Source organism: Zootoca vivipara, chromosome 8 (assembly GCF_965207765.1).
Source record: "Zootoca vivipara chromosome 8, rZooViv2.hap1.1, whole genome shotgun sequence".
NCBI classification, from domain to species: domain Eukaryota; kingdom Metazoa; phylum Chordata; class Lepidosauria; order Squamata; family Lacertidae; genus Zootoca; species Zootoca vivipara.
Window position 1 is genome coordinate 38,982,220 of NC_142591.1, and position 21,594 is coordinate 39,003,813.

General features: G+C 42.1%; 1 protein-coding gene across 1 annotated transcript; it reads right to left on the reverse strand.

The window, feature by feature from the left end:
- Positions 1-1,161: 1,161 nt before the first annotated feature.
- On the reverse strand, positions 1,162-9,259 carry TUBB6 (tubulin beta 6 class V). The gene is made up of 4 exons (XM_035125935.3): positions 9,101-9,259; positions 8,164-8,272; positions 3,717-3,827; positions 1,162-2,548 (listed from the first exon to the last, which is right to left on the reverse strand). The coding sequence occupies exons 1-4, from the start codon at positions 9,155-9,157 to the stop codon at positions 1,485-1,487; spliced, it is 1,341 nt and encodes a 446-aa protein (XP_034981826.1). The 5' UTR covers positions 9,158-9,259; the 3' UTR covers positions 1,162-1,484.
- Positions 9,260-21,594: the final 12,335 nt, after the last annotated feature.

Here is a 21,594-nt window from a genome sequence, read left to right on the forward strand (position 1 = left end):
CCAGTAAGAGGCAGGAGCCACCCCACTGGTTAAGAAGGCAGGCAGGTAAGAGCTGGCTGAAGACGCCTATTTATGAGGAAGTGTCCTATTTGCTCTTACTGGGAGGCCGCCACTGTGTTTTCCGGTTCTTATATTTTCTAAAACCCAGAAGTATCTCTCTGGAGAGCAGCAGCTAACGTGCATGTAATAACCCTCAGCTCTGGCAGAGCATTCTAACCAGCTATTCAATTTATTTTCCATACTTCTCTGTATTACTGCAAGTTCTGAACCCTACATCTCTAGGTACTCTTGCCTGGGATAAGTCTCTATTGACTTCAGTGGGGCTTTTTGAATTGGCATGCATAGGATTTTGCTATGAAATTCCTGACACTGCAGGTGGGATTTTTAAGGTTCATACTATACTTCAAGTTTTAAAAAATTTCAAATTGGAGAACAAGCTCAACAAATGGGAGGTGTGTTCATATGCTTGTTTGCTCAACTGCTGTAGTTGGGGGAAGTGGATGAGGCTTGAGAATGTTGAAGAGAAGGAAATATCCAGACATGAAATAACATGATGCTGTGAGTTAATTTGAATGTTGCAAGGAATACTTAAGTCTTTTAAGAGGGAAGGGGAAATTTGCATGAATATCTTGGCAACACAGTCAACAAAACAAAAATGGATAATAAAAATGAAAGGGCAAATACTTCCTATGCAGGAAAGTATCACGTTTGTTAGCGTGTCAGTATGGAGGTCCCAAGCTTTCTGTGATGATGAGTCTCTCATGCAAGCTCTGCCTCTGCTACAGAGGATTCTGGCAAGTATTGGAAGGCTCACACTTGATTCACACAGAACACTTGTTTGGCCTTTTGGTTCAGAATCTCCCTGTGTGAACTGACAGTACTTGTGAAAGGCACAGGAGTGAGAAAAGTTATGTGTGGGCATGTGCATTTGAATGAAAGACCTAACCATTTAACTATGCCAATTCAATATTATAAATGAATGGAGAAGCACAACACTCCTGTTTTTTGACCCCAGTGAAGGACTCGGATTCTATCATAAAATTGTGTGAGGTTTGACAACCGAGCTACTAGTGTAAAGAAATGGTATTATTATTATTTTAGTCTTTAAATGTCCATGTTTGAGCATTCATTTATACAGGTATGCATTTAATATATGACATATTAGACTTTTTCCATTCCTTTTATTAACAGTTTGTTCCCAGCAACTCAATACTATATACTTAGTACAGAATAGCACGCAAAAGCCTCAATAACACTGCAAAACACATTTCCTTTGATGATTCAAGTCCTGCTGGTATCAACACTCACTTTCAAGTAACTGTGCTTAAAATTGCAGCCTAAGGTGATTTTTCTGATTCACAGTTTGAGGAAAACAACATAGTCCTGAAAAATAAGTCTGTTATATTCTTTACTATCCTGCAAAAGATTAGAACTAGAGCTAGCTATTCAGACTTAATAATTTTTAGAACAGCATTTGATAGACTTCATTCATTAATTTCTTCCTCCTCATCTTCAAAAATTTCTTCTCCATCATTTGCTGTCGCTTCTTGGTACTGCTGATACTCCGACACAAGGTCATTCATGTTGCTCTCTGCTTCTGTGAATTCCATCTCATCCATTCCTTCTCCTGTAAACCAGTGAAGGAAAGCTTTTCTCTTGAACATGGCTGAGAATTGCTCTGAGATTCTTTTGAAGAGCTCTTGGATAGCTGTGCTGTTGCCGATGAAGGTAGAGGCCATCTTGAGGCCACGGGGTGCTATATCACAAACTGCCACTTTGACGTTATTTGGGATCCATTCCACAAAGTAGCTGCTGTTCTTGTTCTGAATGGCAAGCATCTGTTCATCAACTTCTTTCATGGACATGGGACCTCGGAAGACTGTAGCTACTGTCAAATACCGTCCGTGTCTTGGGTCGCAAGCTGCCATCATATTTTTGGCATCAAACATCTGTTGCGTGAGTTCCGGGACTGTGAGAGCCCGGTATTGTTGGCTCCCTCGGGCAGTCAGTGGAGCAAATCCTGGCATAAAGAAGTGTAGGCGTGGGAATGGAACCATATTCACTGCCAACTTGCGCAGATCTGCATTTAGCTGACCAGGAAAACGTAACGATGTAGTTACCCCACTCATTGTAGCGGACACCAAGTGGTTCAGATCTCCGTATGTTGGAGTGGTAAGCTTCAGAGTACGGAAGCAAATATCATACAAGGCTTCGTTGTCGATACAGTAGGTTTCATCTGTATTTTCAACCAGTTGGTGGACTGAGAGTGTGGCGTTGTATGGTTCCACAACAGTGTCGGAGACTTTAGGAGATGGCATGACACTGAATGTATTCATTATCCGATCAGGATATTCCTCTCGGATTTTGCTGATCAGTAGCGTTCCCATCCCAGAACCTGTTCCTCCTCCAAGAGAATGAGTGAGCTGAAATCCCTGCAAGCAATCACAGTGTTCACATTCTTTTCTTACTATATCAAGCACTGAATCTACCAGCTCTGCTCCTTCCGTATAATGTCCTTTGGCCCAGTTATTTCCAGCTCCTGTTTGTCCTGAGATAACACAACAAAAGGGGAAGAGGTGAATAGGTTTACGACTCATGAAATAATAAGGGACTCTGAATGTAGGCAGCAATGCTGTCCTCACCACCTTCGAAATATTCGTATTTATCCACTGTGTGCATTTAAGCATAGACTTTGTGGGAAACATTTAAACAGAGTTACACTGAGAGCTCATTTAACTGCCAAATGTGTCCAAAATGTCCAAAACATTCCACATGTTCCTCAAGTACATAGTGGCATGATGGCACCACAGAAGTAACATAAAATGCTGCACTGTTTTGACTACGTTTAAAACCAAGGCGTTGCTTTCATCATGTCCAAAAGCACTCCATAAATCTGTAATCATTTACAAAGACTTTTTTAAAAAAATTATTTACAAAAGAGATTACCCCATAGACCCATACTTTGACTGGACCACTTTTATTTTCCAGTCACAGATAGCTTATTCTGTGCATCTCTCATTCTCCTTGCACATTTTCAAGACCAACAATGTTGGTCAGCATTGTGATTATGTGGCCAAGAGCCCACTACTTCATTTTTGTAAAAGACTCCAGAAAAGTCACATAGAAATGCACTGACAATCTGCATGTAGCTTGTGGGTCATGTGCCCTTTCCTGACTTAGAGAGAGACATTGGCCCAAACTGCCAGTAAACAAGGGTTACCTCAGAGTGGGGAACTGTGGCACTCCAGATGTTTTAGGGCTTTCATTCCCATCAGCCTAAACCAGCATGGCCAATGAAGCAGGGATGGTGAGCACTGGAGTTCAACAACATCTGAGAAGTCACAGTTTTCCCACCCCGATTTACATTTTCCTTCCTATTTTCATCATCTGTTAGAAGGAAAGCAGCAATGCTCGCAATAGGTTACCTGACCCAATTGGGATGAGAGACAGAAAGGCAACAGAGTCTTCCCTTGCTTATTCCTTCTTAAGTCACCACCTATAGATTGTTTTCGTCAGGCTTTACTTGCTTCCTCTTCCCCCTCCCATCATTTAGTATTAGACCTTTTTGTTAATCTCATGATTCCATAAAGGCCATATGAGCTTGTACTGTACCCAGAACCGTTTGTTTGCCAGGAGTAATTTATTTATTTCTGCACTTTGCTGCAATATATACACCAAACTCCACCTGCATTTGTAATGGACAATCATATACACACCAAAGATGAAATTATCAGGCCGAAAGAGTTGTCCAAATGGACCAGACCGCACACTGTCCATGGTTCCAGGCTCCAAGTCCACCAAGATTGCTCTGGGCACATATTTCTGAGCTATAAGAAAAATGAAACGCATCTTGCTTTGGGATTTAATTTATTACAGTTGCTTGCTACATCAAATACATAATTATAATTATTTATCACTGTATCTAGTAGCTCAGTTTAATGTATAGCTCTACTTCCCCACAAATGTTTGGGGAAATATAACGTAATGTCCCTTATTGTGACCAATGGCCTGACCCTTTTCCTTTACAGTATTGTCAAAGTCTTTATTCCCAGCTGATCTTGTTTACATTCACCACATAAAATTTGCTTAGTTGTTTTGGTGACAGAGGGTGCGGTTTCCATTCTGTACAATGCAGCAACTTCACAAGCCCCTGGATCGCTTTCTCCACCCCCACCCCCTGTAATCCCTTGTTTGCATATCATATTAAAGTTCTTAGCAAGTTTATAGGTACCTGAATAGAATTGTGCAAGCTGGTGCTATTTTTGAAACAAAACAATAGAAAACATGAGCCCACAATCTAGAGAGGAAGAAGTGCACATGCAGAGGAAACATAGAGATAAGTACTGGGACAACAAATTTAAAGATGAAATGAAAGGACATGTGATAAAGGACACTGGTTGTAAACGTATCCTGAGGCAGGGGCGGGAATCCACTGACCCTACAGATGTGGGATTCCTACTCCAATTGGCTCAACCAGCATAGCCAATAGTCAGGGGTGACAGGAGTCATTATAAATACATTTGTTAGGAAATCAACATTAAAAGAAATTAATTTTGTTCTTCTAAGTTTTGTTCTTCTAGAAAATTGTACATATAGGAACAGGAAAATGCTATCATTTTTCCATTAGCAATGGGCAGTAAAGGTAAAGGGACCCTTGACCATTAGGTCCAGTCGTGACCGACTCTGGGGTTGCGCGCTCATCTCGCATTATTGGCCGAGGGAGCCGGCGTATAGCTTCCAGGTCATGTGGCCAGCATGACAAAGCCGCTTCTGGCAAACCAGAGCAGCACATGGAAACGCCGTTTACCTTCCCGCTGTAGCGGTTCCTATTTATCTACTTGCATTTTGACGAGCTTTCGAACTGCTAGGTTGGCAGGAGCTGGGACCAAGCAACGGGAGCTCACCCCGTCACAGGGATTTGAACCGCCGACCTTCTGATCAGCAAGCCCTAGGCTCAGTGGTTTAACCACAGCGCCACCTGGGTCCCTAGCAATGGGCAGTACTTAGAAGTAAATCCCACTGTGTTCAATGGGGCTTGTTCCCAAATATATATGGTTGGGACTCACACTACAGAGAAGCAATGGAGAATCAGTAGCCCTCTAGATATTGCTGAACTACAACTCCTCTTATCCCTGGCCATCGCCCATACTTGCTAAGGCAAATCAAGAGCTGTAGTTCAACCATATCTGGGGGGTGTGGGTTTCAAAGGTTTCCCTTGCCTGTATTAGCTCTTGGCTTCCCTACTTGTGTCAACCCCTAAAGTTACTTTAGCAAGCAGAGTCCATAGCTGAGTTTATGTGACTCTTTTAAACAACTAGATGTAAAGAGGAGGTATAGTCTCACTGTTATCTCTTATACCAGGCACCACCATGGCTGGAAAGTTGCTTTCTCCCTTCCTATCTGCTAACAATGCTGCGAACTGCAGGGGGATTAGAACAGATAGATATCACAGGCACTGTGTAGCACTGATCAGCCAGAAATGGAAGGAGGGGAGGTGGCAGGCCTAACCCAACCAAAAGTGTTGGAAGTCTTTAGTTGAAAGAGAATGAACCACCCAGTCTGGAATGCATCCAGGACAAACGCTTAACATGCTCATATTTGTAAAGAATGGCAGGATTTTATGCTATTGGGCTGGGACAATGGTTCCTGGCATTTAGGGAACTGCTGTTAGTGAATCATGGCTTAGCTTAGCTGGTGCTGCAAACTTTGTCCTCCATGAACTTTCCTAAATCAAAAGGCAAAAGTGCTTGGAGCTCATTAAGTTAAAGGTTGGAGCTGAACAGGATCATTTGCTCACTATAACTCTTATAACAAGCAGTCTTTAAATTGAGCATGGGCTCAGAGGTTCACTACGAAGACTTATCCTTTGGAAGGTGAAGAAGATTCAAGTCCTGCTTATATACATGTGGAAAAGAACTTTCATTTTATATGAGAGGGTGCTTCCACACCAGGCATTTACTCTGGATTTTTTGCATTTCATTTATTTCTAACCTCACTGCTGCTTACGTTATTTTCCTCTGCAGTTCTGTGTTTCTATACCTGCCAATGGATGCATCTTACAAAATGAACTATAGTCAGTTAAGACTTACACTATAGTAAATTCATTAGTCTTTATTGCTTTTTACAGGGCATCTGTGTGATGTTACCATAAAATCATTGTTCTCTTGTGTTTTCCACATTTTTCACTATTTTTCACCATTAAGCTTTCTAGTAAGCAGCATCAGTGCTTATATGAAAGACGTGTTTTAGTGCAAATTGAGAAGTTCGTTTTTTAAAATGCTGCGTTTCCCGTTAATTTTAGAAGCATGTTCTGCTAAGTTAGTTGCACAAGTGTGCTTAAATTAATCAATGTTACTGTATACTGCAGAATTTCACATTTTTATTTTTAAAAGCCATGCTGCTAAAATGACATGCTCAATTGAACGTTCCATTCACCCCACCCACACAGTTATGTTATGCCTAGTAGTGTAGATCAGGCATCCCCAAACTGCGGCCCTCCAGATGATCCCTAGCTAAGAGGACCAGTGGTCAGGGAAGATGGGAATTGTAGTCCAAAACAACTGGAGGGCCAAAGTTTGGGGATGCCTGGTGTAGATGGAACACAGCTGGATAGACTACTCAGAGCACTACATCCTCCAATGTGTAGAAAGTCATTAGCAATTCCGCATGTACGATTCAGCGGAAGAACAGTGAACTATAGTACTAAACACCACCAGTCTGAAAGTACCTTGAGTGACTAATCACCTCATCCTTCATATCTGGGACAGAAGTGGGAAGCAAAGTGTTTTAAGTAATGGGCTCTTCTCTCTTTACAAATTAACTATTGGCAGGAAGACTTAGAACCAGATAATCTACATGGGTTTCTGTGGGACAGGGAAAAGCTTTCCCATGAATGTAGAAGCTGAAGGCCTCTACAAAATAGAAGACTGCAATACTGTGAGCACAAACACAAAGCAATGAGGTCAGCCCTTCAGCATTAAGCTAGCGAAGGGAGGATCATGGTGAAACTGATGTCTCCTTAAGCTGCTTGTGTTTCTACTCTGTGCAAGAAAATAAAAAGCCAGGAAATTAGCTTATATTTTATTCCACTTTTTTTGGGGGGGGGGGGAGGACAAAGTGCAGTACAGCACACTGAGACTGTCCTCCTGTCTAGTTCCCCTTTCCTCCTATTCCATATGGGATTCCACTCCAGTTTGCTCAAAGCACTTTTAAGTCAATCTTCGCAAATCTTCCTTTTGTTTTTAAAGTTTCGTTTCAAATTTTGAAATAAAATACATTGAATTATGTGTCCAAGTACCAATTTTTTGTGTTTGTGCCACGTGTGGGGAACCTCTGGCCTGCCAGATGTTAATGAATAAGTTCTGATCATCCCTGGCCATTGGTAAAGCTTGCTGAGGATGCTGTAAGCTGTAGTTCACACACTCTTTCTAAGTTAAGGTAAAGGGTAAAGGGACCCCTGACCATTAGGTACAGTCATGACCGACTCTGGGGTTGCGGGCTCATCTCGCGTTATTGGCCAAGGGAGCCGGCGTACAGCTTCCAGGTCATGTGGCCAGCATGACTAAGCCGCTTCTGGCGAACCAGAGCAACGCACAGAAACACCATTTACCTTCCCGCCGAAGCGGTACCTATTTATCTACCATATATTCCGGTGTATAAGACGACTGGCCGTATAAGACGACCCCCAACTTTTCCAGTTAAAATACAGAGTTTGGGATATGCTCGCCATATAAGAAATATGACCCGGTGTATAAGACAACCCCCAACTTTTGAGAAGATTTTCCTGGGTTAAAAAGTAGTCTTATACGCAGGAATATACACTTTGACGTGCTTTCGAACTGCTAGGTTGGCAGGAGCAGGGACCGAGCAACGGGAGCTCACCCCGTCGCGGGGATTCAAACCGCCAACCTTCTGATCGGCAAGCCCTAGACTCTGTGGTTTAACCCACAGTGCCACCCTCGTCCCTCTTTCTAAGTTACCTGCCTGCTATTGCCAACAAAGTAAGCAGTGAGCATAGAACTGTAACAGCTGAGATTGAACAACATACACACACACTTAATCAAGTACATAGAGGAAACTGAGCAACCTCTTTGCTTTCTTCATCGCTTCTCCTCCCATAAGATCACATTATGCTTAGCCCTTGGACAACAATGGTGCACTTACAGGATGATTCATTGTAGTAGACATTGATCCTCTCCAGCTGCAATGGTGAGTCACCAACATAGCCTCCAGCTGGGTCGATACCATGTTCATCACTTATCACTTCCCAAAACTTTTGAGTGGCAAAGGAAAAGAAAAGTGAGACAAACTATCTGAGAAGGTAGTCATCCTCATAGCTCTCTCCCCACACACCCAGCTCTGTGTATGCATGTTTCCCTTACTCTTTATCTCTGCCATTAATTGCAAGTCATCGAAACCCACCAATCCTTGGCAGGGACAGAAAAGGCCTCTAAGGCATGCGTTGAAGCAACAGCTGCCGAATTCTTGGCATGTTTGAAGGCTGCTCCTCTGAGCCCCTCCCTGCTCTAGGCTTGAACAGCAGAGAATATATAGAGTGGGGTTGCCGGGGTGGGGGTGGGGAGATAGAGGTCAAAAGCTAAGCAGATTCATATCAAGATTTCAAACCACAGAGAAAACGGTTAAAATCTCCAGCAGCCTTTCTAGTTTGGGTTAATTCCCCCATCTCTGCTGCTGCCTTAGTTTTTTTTCTCCCTTGGTTTCTGTTTTTTCCAGAACCTTTTATGGTCAACATGGAAGAGATGAGCTATTTAGTTCCCGTTTTGGTGGTTTCCCACTCTCTAGCGTATGTGAGCACACACAAAATTATAATCAGAGTTTGCTGCAGAACAAGAAACTTCTCCCCAAAACAAGTGAAACTCTTAGGAGAAAAAAAATATTTATAACTTTCTTCCTAAATTCTTAAGGCACTAATGAATTAAACATACTTTTCCAAAAGTACTGTATCTTATTTTGCAGAAGGGTGTCTGAAGAAAGAGGGTCCCAATAGCACAAAACAGAAAATCCTACTGTACCACAAGGATTTACAACTGGAGCCACCGGGTGCTAAATACAACTTAGTAATAATAATAATTCCCCTTACCTTGGTTCCAATTTGGTTTCCACACTGGCCTGCCTGGATATGAACTATTTCCCTCATGCTGATATTTTACAAGCTCTTGATCACTCTGCTTCTGCTTCTGCTTCTGCTTCTGCTTCTGCTTCTGCTTCTGCCTCTCTCTCTCTCTTTTCCTGACTCTACTTTGTCAGCTATGCACAATGTCCTTGCCTCCGTGAACGTTTTATTGGCTCCTGGTCTGTGATTCACCCTCCCTGCTCTGCTCACTCTGCAACTTCACAGAAGAATGAGGAGGAAGGGGGAGAAAATGCTACAGCAACTGGCTCTGCCCCACTGCCCAGCCTTCGCTGGGACTGTGTCTATATATGAATGACATTTCACTTCATTCTTTGAAAGCACTTTAACATTTTGAGCAGACTGCAAGCCTCTGTGCTTTTAAGTTGCCTCATGCATTATTATCCTCTAACTTTTGTAAAACTTGTGCCAAGCCAAGGCCACTAGTTGTATCATGCTGTCTCCAAATAACTGACAGGCCTTCAGTAATGGTTCCTGAAAATCCAAAATGAGGAGGAACAGATGAATATAAATTCAGGAATCAGCATCTAGATCAGCCTTTCTAGACCTTGGGTCCCCAGGTGTTGTGGGACTACAGTTCCCATCATTCTTAGCCATCAGGGCCAGTGGTCAGTGTTTATGGAAGTTACAGTCCAAGAACATCTGAGGATCCAAGGTTGAGAAATGCTGATCTAGGTCACTAGTACAAATCCTGAAAAAGGACAATTGTGAAGTCTCTCAACCTGTATTAGGTACTTCCAAATAATATGTAATGTATCTATTCCCCATCACCCCATTCCCTTTCTTCAGGTGCCGTATATTTTGGGTGGGGGCACCTTGTTTATGAAATTGTCTCTCAAGGGACATTGCTGGAAGAACCAAAGTTAGCATCTGGCACCCTTAGGCAACTGATGGTTGGGCCTCAGTGACTTGGAATAGCTCATCGCTGACATCTGCCCTGAGTCCCACTGCCCCTCGGTTTAAAATTAGTTTTCCAACCCAGTGCATTAAACAGTGCAAGATGGCTGGGTCTCGCTGCAGTTTTCATGTCTGCCTTTGTTCCTGATGTAGCTTCAGTCTGGGGCATTGTGGGAAATTTAAACAGCAGCTAGACGTAGCCACTCACTGCTGTTGTTGTTACTGCAGCCTATTGTCCCAGAGCCTGTAAAGAGAGGTGAGGGCCTATCAGACGGCACTTTGCTCTCAGACCAGGAGCTGGCCCTGGGTGCCAGATCTATTCAAAACTCTTACTGTAGACTTTTTGGATTTAGGCTGTTGTGATATAGTCAGTGCTTGCTCTTGTTTCTATGTTGTTGTTGTTGTTGTTTTGTGAGCAATTTTCAAAGTGTTGTTATGTTTGGCTAGTTTTATTTACTGTATTTACTGTTTTAATATTTTTTAATTTAATTTAGCCCCTTGGTGCACCTGAAGGTGAAAAGGAAGAGTAATCAAGCAATCAAAATTTGGAAAACTTTTGCTGTGATGGGAGAGAAACTCTGTGGTTGCCATTAGGGTTGACTGTACCTGTGTGGCCCCACTGTGTGGCCTAGGAACCTTTGCATGGGAGCTGCTGCCAGAACAACAATTGTGAGGGTTGAGAGCCTTCAGAAAGGAGTTGTTTCCAAAGGAAGAACTGGAGGGGGAGAGAAACTGTGGTTGCCAACAGAGGGTGGCTGGTTTCACCTGTGTGACCCTGCTATCCAGGCCTAAGAGCCTTTATAAGGGAGTTATAAAGTCCACAGACAGAGCAGTGGGAAAATGAACAGGAGAACCAAGAAAAATCAGGCAGATGAAATATTTGATAATTAATTGTTGCTGGGACTGGCTAGATGTTTGTTTCTTCCAAACACAATGACACTATTGCTCTCTGGCGTTGTATCTTATGGATGATGCCACTGTAAAGCAGTGGGTAGCCAAATACCGCCTAATAAGCTATCCTCAAGGGAGAGACCTTGTTTTCCCTTGCATGTTTAGCCCAAATGTCATTATGTCCCAAAGCACCAGGGAGTTATCGGCATAAGTGATTTTTAACGGATGTAAATCTCTGTCCTCATCCCACCTGAGTTATTGCTACTAATGCTATAGAAATAACATAGCCAGTGATACGGGATTTAAGACTCAGTTACTAATAAATAGCTCCTGGCTACTCTGTTTCTAGTGGACAAGTGTATACATCATAAAAAAATTTATGAGTCATGGTGCTATGTGAAATGGCCCTTACTTTACACTTTGGTATGGTCTAAGTGCAATGGACACTAATGGGCAGTTGGCTATTCCAAGCAGCTGGAATCCAAGTCATGCCCACCTGCTAGGGTGGGCCCGAAACAGCTTCGTCTAGGAGAGTATTGTGAGAAGAGCTGGAAGCAACAGTTTTGTATTTGGCTAGCAGAGAGATTACTCAAATTTGGGAGAGAGGAGAATCACTGTTGAAGCCCTACCTATTTCAAAGTGAGTTTTTAAGTCAATGGAACTTAACTTTGAATTGATGATGTCTCAGACAATCTCTACTCTAATATGAATGCCTTTTTAAACTTCATATGATTAGAGAAGGACAAGCACTGAAAAATACACTGGTTGACACCCTTAATTTCAATAAGCACATAGTCTTAAGACATAGGGATGTGCACTACAGGCTTTGTAAGATGTAATTTAAACACTGAAGACTGAGGTATACATAATGAATAAATGGAGGCAAATTGTACAGTACAGAAAAAAGTTCAGTGGTCAATTTGTTCAGTACCCAAGACACAGTCACCTAATTCCAAGCAGCCTATGTATGATATTAAGAAGAAGAAATGGAAAAGGCTACTTAGTGCTCTGGAAAAACACTACTGCAGTACTTCCCTAATTTGTTTGTCATGAGATCTGTTTTGTTAAGCCTTTTCCTGCTTTTCAGGAAATATGTTAACATTCTGTGTGGGGTTTTTCTTTGGAGCATTTATGTTAGCTAGTAGAGTCTGTCACGGCCTGTCAAGAAAGAAACTTAGGTTGTAGGAAAGAGACTGGTCTAAGCAATCTCCACTAGCCCACCACAACTAATGGAGGGAATATATAAAAAAGTAGCCATGCTACTCTGGTTGCACAGATACCACTGAGAAGGTAGCTGCACATTTTGTCCCGTTATTTTATTTCAAGGGGCTTAGAGACTTACTTAAAAAAAACAAAATAAATAAATAAATAAAGCCAAAGTTTTCCCCAAGGTCACCATGGGAAGCCTTCATGGGCACCATAGTGCCCGTGGGCACCAAGTTAGTGACCTCTGATCTAATTGATCATCACTAGCTCATATGTATCTGGCACCATGATACATGGTAGTTCAGCCTACTACTCTGAGGCTTCTTGACATTTTATTTGCTCAGATTCCACCCAGAGAGGGAATGGTTCAATTCCGGACAATCCCAACCAGATTAAGGATAAACATGGCAACAGAAGCTGTAGCTCCACAGCTCCAGCAGCCAGTTACAACAACAAGAAGAAGTATACCCTGCCCCCACCACACAGTCCCTCTCTCAAACAAGACTGCTATGTGTTGACCATGTATAAACATAGCCTTTCAGCAGGCGACACAAAGAGTGTGGCAAAACTTCATACAGAGTGGAATTGTCACATAGATGCATGTGATTTACTTTTGAAACTTTTTCTTCAGCGACCAAACCATTTGTTACACACAAATAAAAACTGTTAGCTATGTTACCATACCCATTATTTAAGAACATATGAATGCTGAGAATGTAAAGAGGTCAGTATGGCCTCTGTTCCTCCAGGGCCCACTCCAAAGGCCGCCCATGTTGAAAAAAAAATCTATCTATCTCAAGGCCCATTTGTTAAACAGTGTGTGCAAAACATGGGATTACATTACATATCATTTGCTCAACATAATGTATTGCATTGAGAAAGGAGAGTAAAGGCACTTTTGTAATCTCTGTGCTGGCAGCATTTAAAGAAGTACAGTTTCCACTGCAAAACCTCTGCTGCCCTTACTCCAGCTTCACATGAAATTTAACATGAAAAATAAAAAAAATTAAGCTACTTATATAAATCTGATCTTCTACAATATAAACAAAATAATTTGTTAGGCTTTAAATGCCTATTGATACTGTTAAAGGATTGAAATAAATGTTTGCTTGTAAGTTTTAGTATGTAACTGGTTGTTTTTTTGTTGTGTAGGGAAACCAACAGGTCTCATCACCAGCTGACCATGTGAGTGAACTTGAAAACAGAGTTTATCCTTGGATCAGAAGGCAGTCAGAGCATTTGGGCCTACATAGTTTCCTCAGAGGCCAGACCAATCCTGGGTATATAGGTATGTATCAGTAACCAGTTAGGAGCAGAAGCAAATTAAGACTTTATTTTTGGGAAGCACCTGATTAACTGTTAAGCCTGCTCCTCCCATGTCTTATTAGGTAGAAAAATGATAGGCAAATGTGAAAAATCAACAGTAAAAATATGACATCACAACATAGTATCTAGGGTCCCAGAGACAAGCACATAGAATAATGATGAAAATCAACAAGCCAAAGCAAATTCTCACACCAGCAAGGCTTAATTAACAGCATCTCTGAAGTATAGTATCAGTGCTCACACATTAGAGACATCAGAACATTGCTATTCCTTGAATGGGATAACTATCCAGGGTTGTTGTTATTGTCATGCAACTCTGGGTGACTAATGTGCAGGATGAGACTCTGCTTTTTGGCAGTGGTCTGATTCCATAGAGGTTTTCGTGTATAGTTGACATCCAAAATGCATTTAACAACCATCTGATATTATTAAAGGAATAAAGGGTATCAGATTCATTCAGAAATATTAATATTAGTAAAAAGTTAAGTAAATAAACATAATAGTTACTCATTTCATGATTTTTTTACACTGCTTAACACTAAAAATTTCTAAGCAGTGTGCATAACATGTTTTTTAAAAGTATGAAGAACAATTAAAAATTCACCATAGAAACAGAAACATACATAAAATGCCCATTGAAATAGGAAAGTCTTTGTCAAGTTCAGCAAAGGGGGGCGGCTATCTAATCTCAGTTGAGAGGGAGTTCCACAGGATTAGAGCCACAATACTGACTAAATGGCTTCTAGAAGTTACAAACTGTGCATCTGAACCATGTTTTATTGTGTTTTAAATATTTTGTGGGGAGCGGCCCAGAGCAGCTGGGGCTGGGTTATAAGGAATCAGGCGTACCTTAATTTATTACAGACCCAAATTGTAAGGGCCTTGTTAATTAATACAAGAACCTTGAACCTAGTCTGTTAACAAATGAGTAACCATTGCAAGCTTTTAAACACTAGCTTTTAGTGCTGGCAGAAGCCTGTCTCCATCAGCAGTCTAGCTGCAGCATTTCGCGCCGGCTGGAGCTTCTGAACCAGGCACAAAGGTTGCCTCTTACACAGAATATTGCAATAATCCAGTCTAGAGATTACCAGTGCATGAATCAACGTGGCCAGTCTGCCCCACTCCAAGAATGGCTGTAGTTGGCATACCAGCTGTAGCTGTATAAATGCACTCCTAGCCACAGAGGCTGCCCAAACCTCAGTGAACTATAACATCTTCAATTCCTCACCCACCCCCATTAAATGTTGCAACATGGCACAAACATCAGAGAAACAGAAACTCTCATTTACAGTCAAGGACGAAACATTTCTGCACCCTTTATTCAACACAACTATCAACAAATGGACCCTCTAATTAGTTTTGCACCATGATGAAAGGTATAATTTTTCACAGTTGCAAACATACCCAATGTGCAATGAGGGAGGGAGGGACGAAGAAAGAAAGAAAGAACTATGTGCAAACGAAACTAACTTAACTAGCATTGTGGCCAACTAAACTGCCCCACCACAACCATCAAGAAACACATTTTTTAGCATGTAAAGCTAAGCAGATGCCAATAAAACAGTTGAGAAGCACAAGGTGGCTAAAATTGCTACCTTTTATTGGATCAAAGCGTCTGTCAGGTTTGAGGTTCCCAAAGCAGGTCTTAAGGCTGAATGAAGGAATTTTAAAATACTATAATTTATAGCTTGCAAAGGCAGGCAAGCAAGCAGCAATCAAAATCCTATTAATAGTTTTCTTGGGCAGTTCTAACAGCTAAGCATATCCATGAGTATGGATCAATAGGTGAGAAAGGGTGCTTTCAAACAGGAGTTTATCATGGGATTGGTGCTGCTTATGCACATATGTTTTTCACACAGTCCACGTGATGTAGTTGTCAATTTAGTTTCCAGCAGCCCAAATGATAGAAGTGTGCCTATTTCATGTGATGGATGAACTTTGGGTCTAATCACCTTCATCCCAGTGCTTCAGGATGAGAACAGAAATCATGCTTTGGCGGCACGGCGGCAGCAGGAGGCCCCATTAGCTAAAGTGGTGCTTCAGGTTAAGAACAGTTTCAGGTTAAGAACGGACCTCCAGAACGAATTAAGTTCTTAACCAGAGGTAACACTGTAGTTGAAAAAGATTTTGAAAAGTTTATATGGCATTTATTTACCCAACTCTCTTGTACCTGATGATGTACTAGCTGCTGTATTCCATTGTTAGCTTCCCAAGCTCCTGCATTTGCCTGCCTTTCTCTGAGCCCTTTCTCTAATCTCAAACATTTTTCTCCTCTGCAAAAAACAATGAGAATGAGACACACTGGAAACAAACTTGCAGGTGAACTTGGTTCCCTGGCATTGAAACACATGTGATTAGAATTTTGCCTGCTAGGCCTCAATCTGTAAATGTTTGTCTACTTAAAAATGTTGAAGAAACCCATGCCTCACCTGTAGTCTATGTGATTTTACTGAGAAAGGACAGGAAATGAAGAGACCTGAAAACAGAATAAACCTGTGTGGGACCTTTGAATAATAATTCTAGTCCGGCCCCATCACTTTGTAAAATTGATCTGTTAGCACTGGGAAGAGTCACAGCTATATAGCTGAGGCAAAGATAGGCCTTTATAAATATTGGACTATAAATATTGTTTCCCCAAGAGGAAAAAAGTCAATAGGAAATCAAATCAGGAAGTAGAGTATCTTTGCATACAGAATATGAGCAGTGTCTGAGTCAAATAGGAGTACTTGAGACAGAATTCCTTTTTTGGAAGCTAGACAGTCACACTGTTTCGTTAACATTAGATTGGCAGTAGGTAATACAGTCACACAAGAAATACCACTGTTGTGAATGCAAGGAAGCACTAGTTTCCACCATGAATTGATTAAAACCTGAAGCTTTCTGCTTCGACTTCTTGTTTTTAAAGAAATACTAATGGATTATTGGAGCAAAATCCAGTAGGCAGAAATGACGTTCTTTTCTCCTGCCCTACTGAACTTCCTCAGGAAGACTGGAGCCCCAGAATGTGTAAAGAAGGATTTTTTCCTGTTTAAACAAAAGCATGTGTTGTGATTTAAACAGCAGATTCACACATTTTTCAGTGGTGAAAAAGGATGTCTTCAATTCCATATGAAGACTGGATAAATATGTGTGCTGCTGCTTCATGAATGAATGAATTTATTAATACGGTCGCAGACCAGCATCCTGCTGCTTCATATACATGACAACAGTGCACACACTTGCAGCAAAATGCTATACACATACAGACATGTATGTGGTCACAGGGCACATTGGAAGGCATTTAATGGCAGGTCTGAGCTTCAGCAGTGCCTGCCCGGGTGGGAGACCACCTGGGAGCCCAACTATTGAGTTCTGTGGAAGAAAGGCTGGATATAAACATAACTAATAAATGCAGTCGTGCTCTTAAAAAGCAATGTTTTTACATCTTAACAGAGCAATATATACAGCAGGGCAGGATAATACTTTACTATATGACTCATTTCAATACAAACAGCATTAGAGCCATGGTTTAAACATGCTGTGGTTTCAGAGATGCTACATGTCTACACAATTTATGATCCACCAGTTTAAACACAGGCTGCCAACTATATCCCCCTTCATGGATCAATGCCTTGTTGTGGCGAAGGGGCTTGAATAACTCAGAGAAGCTATGAGCTATGCCATGCAGGGCCACCCAAGATGGACAGGTCATAGTGGAGAGTTTTGACTAAACGTGATCCACCTGGAGAAGGAACTGGCAAGCCACTCCAGTATCCCTGCCAAGAAAACTCCATGGACAAAGACAATAGGCATATAAAAGTTATGACGCTGGAAGATGAGCCCCTCAGGTCGGAAGGCGTCCAACATGCTACTGAGCAAGAGCGGAGGACAAGTACAAGTAGATTCAGAGCTGATGAAGTGGCTGGGCCAAAGCCGAAAGGACGCTCAGTTGCGGATATGCCTGGAAGCGAAAGGAAAGTCCGATGCTGTAAAGAAAAATATTGCATAGGAACCTGGAATGTAAGAACCATGAATGGAGGTAAGCTGGATGTGGTCAAAAATGAGATGACAAGAATAAATATCGACATCCTGGGCATCAGTGAACTAAAATGGAAGGGAATGGGCGAATTCAGTTTGGGTGACTATCATATCTACTACTGTGGGCAAGAATCCCGTAGTAGAAATGGAGTGGCCCTCATAGTCAACAAAAGAGTGGCAAAAGCTGTAATGGGATGCAATCTCAAAAATGACAGAATGATCTCGATACGAATCTAAGGCAGACCTTTTAACATCACAGTAATCCAAGTTTATGCACCAACTACCGGAGCTGAAGAAAGTGAAATTGACCAATTCTATGAAGACCTACAACACCTTCTAGAAATTACACCAAAGAAGGATGTTCTTCTCATTACAGGGGATTGGAATGCTAAAGTAGGGAATCAAGAGATAAAAGGAACAACTGGCAAGTTTGGCCTTGGAGTTCAAAACTAAGCAGGGCAAAGGCTAATAGAGTTCTGTCAAGAGAACAAGCTGGTCATCACAAACACTCTCTTCCAACAACACAAGAGACGACTCTACACATGGATATCACCAAATGGGCAGCATCGAAATCAGATTGATTATATTCTCTGCAGCCAAAGATGGAGAAGCTCTATACAGTCAGCAAAAACAAGACCTGGAGCTGACTGTAACTCAGATCATCAGCTTCTTATAGCAAAATTCCAGCTTAAACTGAAGAAAGTAGGAAAAACCACTGGGCCAGTAAGATACAATCTGAATCAAATCCCTTATGAATACACAGTGGAAGTGAGGAACAGGTTTAAGGATTTAGATTTGGTGGACAGAGTGCCTGAAGAACTATGGACGGAGGCTCATAACATTATACAGGAGGCAGCAACGAAAACCATCCCAAGGAAAAGGAAATGCAAGAAAGCAAAATGGCTGTCCAACGAGGCCTTACAAATAGCGGAGGAGAGGAGGCAAGCAAAATGCAAGGGAGAAAGGGAAAGATACAGGAAACTGAATGCAGATTTCCAAAAAACAGCAAGGAGAGACAAGAGGGTCTTCTTAAATGAGCAATGCAAAGAAATAGAGGAAAACAATAGAATGGGGAAAACCAGAGATCTGTTCAAGAAAATTGGAGACATGAAAGGAACATTTCGTACAAAGATTACCATAATCAAGGACAAAAATGGTAAGGACCTAACAGAAGCAGAAGACATCAAGAAGAGGTGGCAAGAATACACAGAGGAATTATACCAGAAAGATATGGAGGTCTCGTACACCCCAGGTAGTGTGGTTGCTGACCTTGAGCCAGACATCTTGGAGAGTGAAGTCAAATGGGCCTTAGAAAGCACTGCTAATAATAAGGCCAGTGGAAGTGATGATATTCCAGCTGAACTATTTAAAATTTTAAAAGATGATGCTGTTAAGGTGCTACACCCAATATGCCAGCAAGTTTGGAAAACTCAGCAATGGCCAGAGGATTGGAGAAGATCAGTCTACATCCCAATTCCAAAGAAGGGCAGTGCCAAAGAATGCTCCAACTACCGCACAATTGCGCTCATTTCACACGCTAGCAAGGTTATGCTTAAAATTCTACAAGGCAGGCTTAAGCAGTATGTGGACCGAGAACTCCCAGAAGTGCAAGCTGGATTTCGAAAGGGCAGAGGAACCAGAGACCAAATAGCAAACATGCGCTGGATTATGGAGAAAGCTAGAGAGTTCCAGAAAAACGTCTACTTCTGCTTCATTGACTATGCAAAAGCCTTTGACTGTGTCGACCACAGCAAACTATGGCAAGTTCTTAAAGAAATGGGAGTGCCTGATCACCTCATCTGTCTCCTGAGAAATCTCTATGTGGGACAAGAAGCTACAGTTAGAACTGGATATGGAACAACTGAGTGGTTCAAAATTGGGAAAGGAGTACGACAAGGTTGTATATTGTCTCCCTGCTTATTTAACTTATATGCAGAATTCATCATGCGAAAGGCTGGACTAGATGAATCCCTAGCCGGAATTAAGATTGCCGGAAGAAATATCAACAACCTCAGATGCAGATGACACAACCTTGATGGCAGAAAGCGAGGAGGAATTAAAGAACCTTTTAATGAGGGTGAAAGAGGAGAGCGCAAAATATGGTCTGAAGCTCAACATCAAAAAACCAAGATCATGGCCACTGGTCCCATCACCTCCTGGCAAATAGAAGGGGAAGAAATGGAGGCAGTGAGAGATTTTACTTTCTTGGGCTCCTTGATCACTGCAGATGGTGACAGCAGTCACGAAATTAAAAGACGCCTGCTTCTTGGGAGAAAAGCAATGACAAACCTAGACAGCATCTTAAAAAGCAGAGACATCACCTTGCCGACAAAGGTCCGTATAGTTAAAGCTATGGTTTTCCCAGTAGTGATGTATGGAAGTGAGAGCTGGACCATAAAGAAGGCTGATCGCCGAAGAATTGATGCTTTTGAATTGTGGTGCTGGAGGAGACTCTTGAGAGTCCCATGGACTGCAAGAAGATCAAACCTATCCATTCTGAAGGAAATCAGCCCTGAGTGCTCCCTGGAAGGACAGATCGTGAAGCTGAGGCTCCAATACTTTGGCCACCTCATGAGAAGAGAAGAATCCTTGGAAAAGACCCTGATGTTGGGAAAGATGGAGGGCACTAGGAGAAGGGGACGTCAGAGGACAAGATGGTTGGACAGTGTTCTCGAAGCTACGAACATGAGTTTGACCAAACTGCGGGAGGCAGTGCAAGACAGGAGTGCCTGGCGTGCTATGGTCCATGGGGTCACGAAGAGTCGGACACGACTAAACGACTAAACAACAACAAAAGCCAACTATATCAGGTATTGACACTTCCCACCTCCCTTTTTTATAGTCCATGCAGACATTTACAACAGCCACAATACATAACACCTTGGCATGTCACACAACCTGTGCCACAGGAAAGTATTTTGTTGCCTTAATATCATTTACCGTACTCCATTGGTGTTACTGCTTTTCCTCTCCTCCTCCAGTTCAATTTTTCCTAGTTGTGGTGTTAGGTTCATCCTTTTGAAGATGTTTGACACTAATTGCTACCTTGTTTAATGGAGCCGAAGAGATTTTTACACAATTGCTATCAGTTTGCATACACTCCAATTCTTTTTTAATCCAATCAGTCTTGCTAAAGGATATCCAGCTTAAAGATAAAGAGCCATAAGGGGAGCAAGAGTTTTGAATATGCCTATAAACAGGCAGCACACACAGGCTTCTCTAATATGGTGAGATAAATTGTGTGGTATTCTATTGGTGTTCCTAATCCATAAACAGAACAAGGAGTGAGGTAATTTCAGTTATTCTCCCTCCCCACCCCACCACCCTCTGCCAAATCTGCAGCAGAAAGTTGGAGGATCTTCTACAACAGATTTGGGGGGGAGAGAGGAGGGGGAATTCCAAAAAGTGCCTCCCTCCCCATTCTGCTCATGGACACATCCAATCACATAGTGCTTGCTGTATCTCTACTACAATCATACTGATCCCCCCCAATGAGTACATACTGTACAATTCTTATGCAATTCTTTCCTTTCGTTGTGGTTCATTTCTTCTTTTTTAAAGCCACACATGAAGTGAATAGTAGAAAGTAGCCACCAACTACTAAAAGCCCCCAAATTTAGCTCTTTTAGATCTAAAACCAACAAAAATGCTCCTCTGGAGCTCAAATTAGGTTTCTGAAATAAAAAAGGTAAAGGACCCAGTCACAGACGACTCTGGGGTTGCAGCGCTAATCTCGCTTTACAGGCCAAGGGAGTCCTCGTTTGTCTGCAGACAGTTTTTCCGGGTCATATGGCCAGCATGACTGAGCTGCTTCTGGCAAAACCAGAGCAGCGCACGGAAACACCGTTTACCTTCCCACCGGAGCGGTACCTATTTATCTACTTGCATTTTTGGCATGCTTTTGAACTGCTAGGTTGGCAGGAGCTGGGGCCGAGCAACAATGGGAGCTCACCCCATCATGGGGATTCAAACCGCCGACCTTCTGATTGGCAAGCCCAAGAGTCTCAGCGGTTTAGACCACAGCGCCACCTGCATCCCTTTCTGAAATAAAGGAAGCCTGAAAAATCTACAGGTGGATTTGTGTTGTAATGGCAGTGAAATCTAGC

Bases quoted from the DNA above. Each gene is read 5' to 3' on its own strand.
- TUBB6 (XM_035125935.3), bottom strand. From the start codon at position 9,157: ATGAGGGAAATAGTTCATATCCAGGCAGGCCAGTGTGGAAACCAAATT. The intron at 8,273-9,100 runs GTAAGGGGAATT...GCCACTCAAAAG, and splicing joins GAAACCAAATTGGAACCAAG to TTTTGGGAAGTGATAAGTGA. The intron at 3,828-8,163 runs GTAAGTGCACCA...TTTTTCTTATAG, and splicing joins CTACTACAATGAATCATCCT to CTCAGAAATATGTGCCCAGA.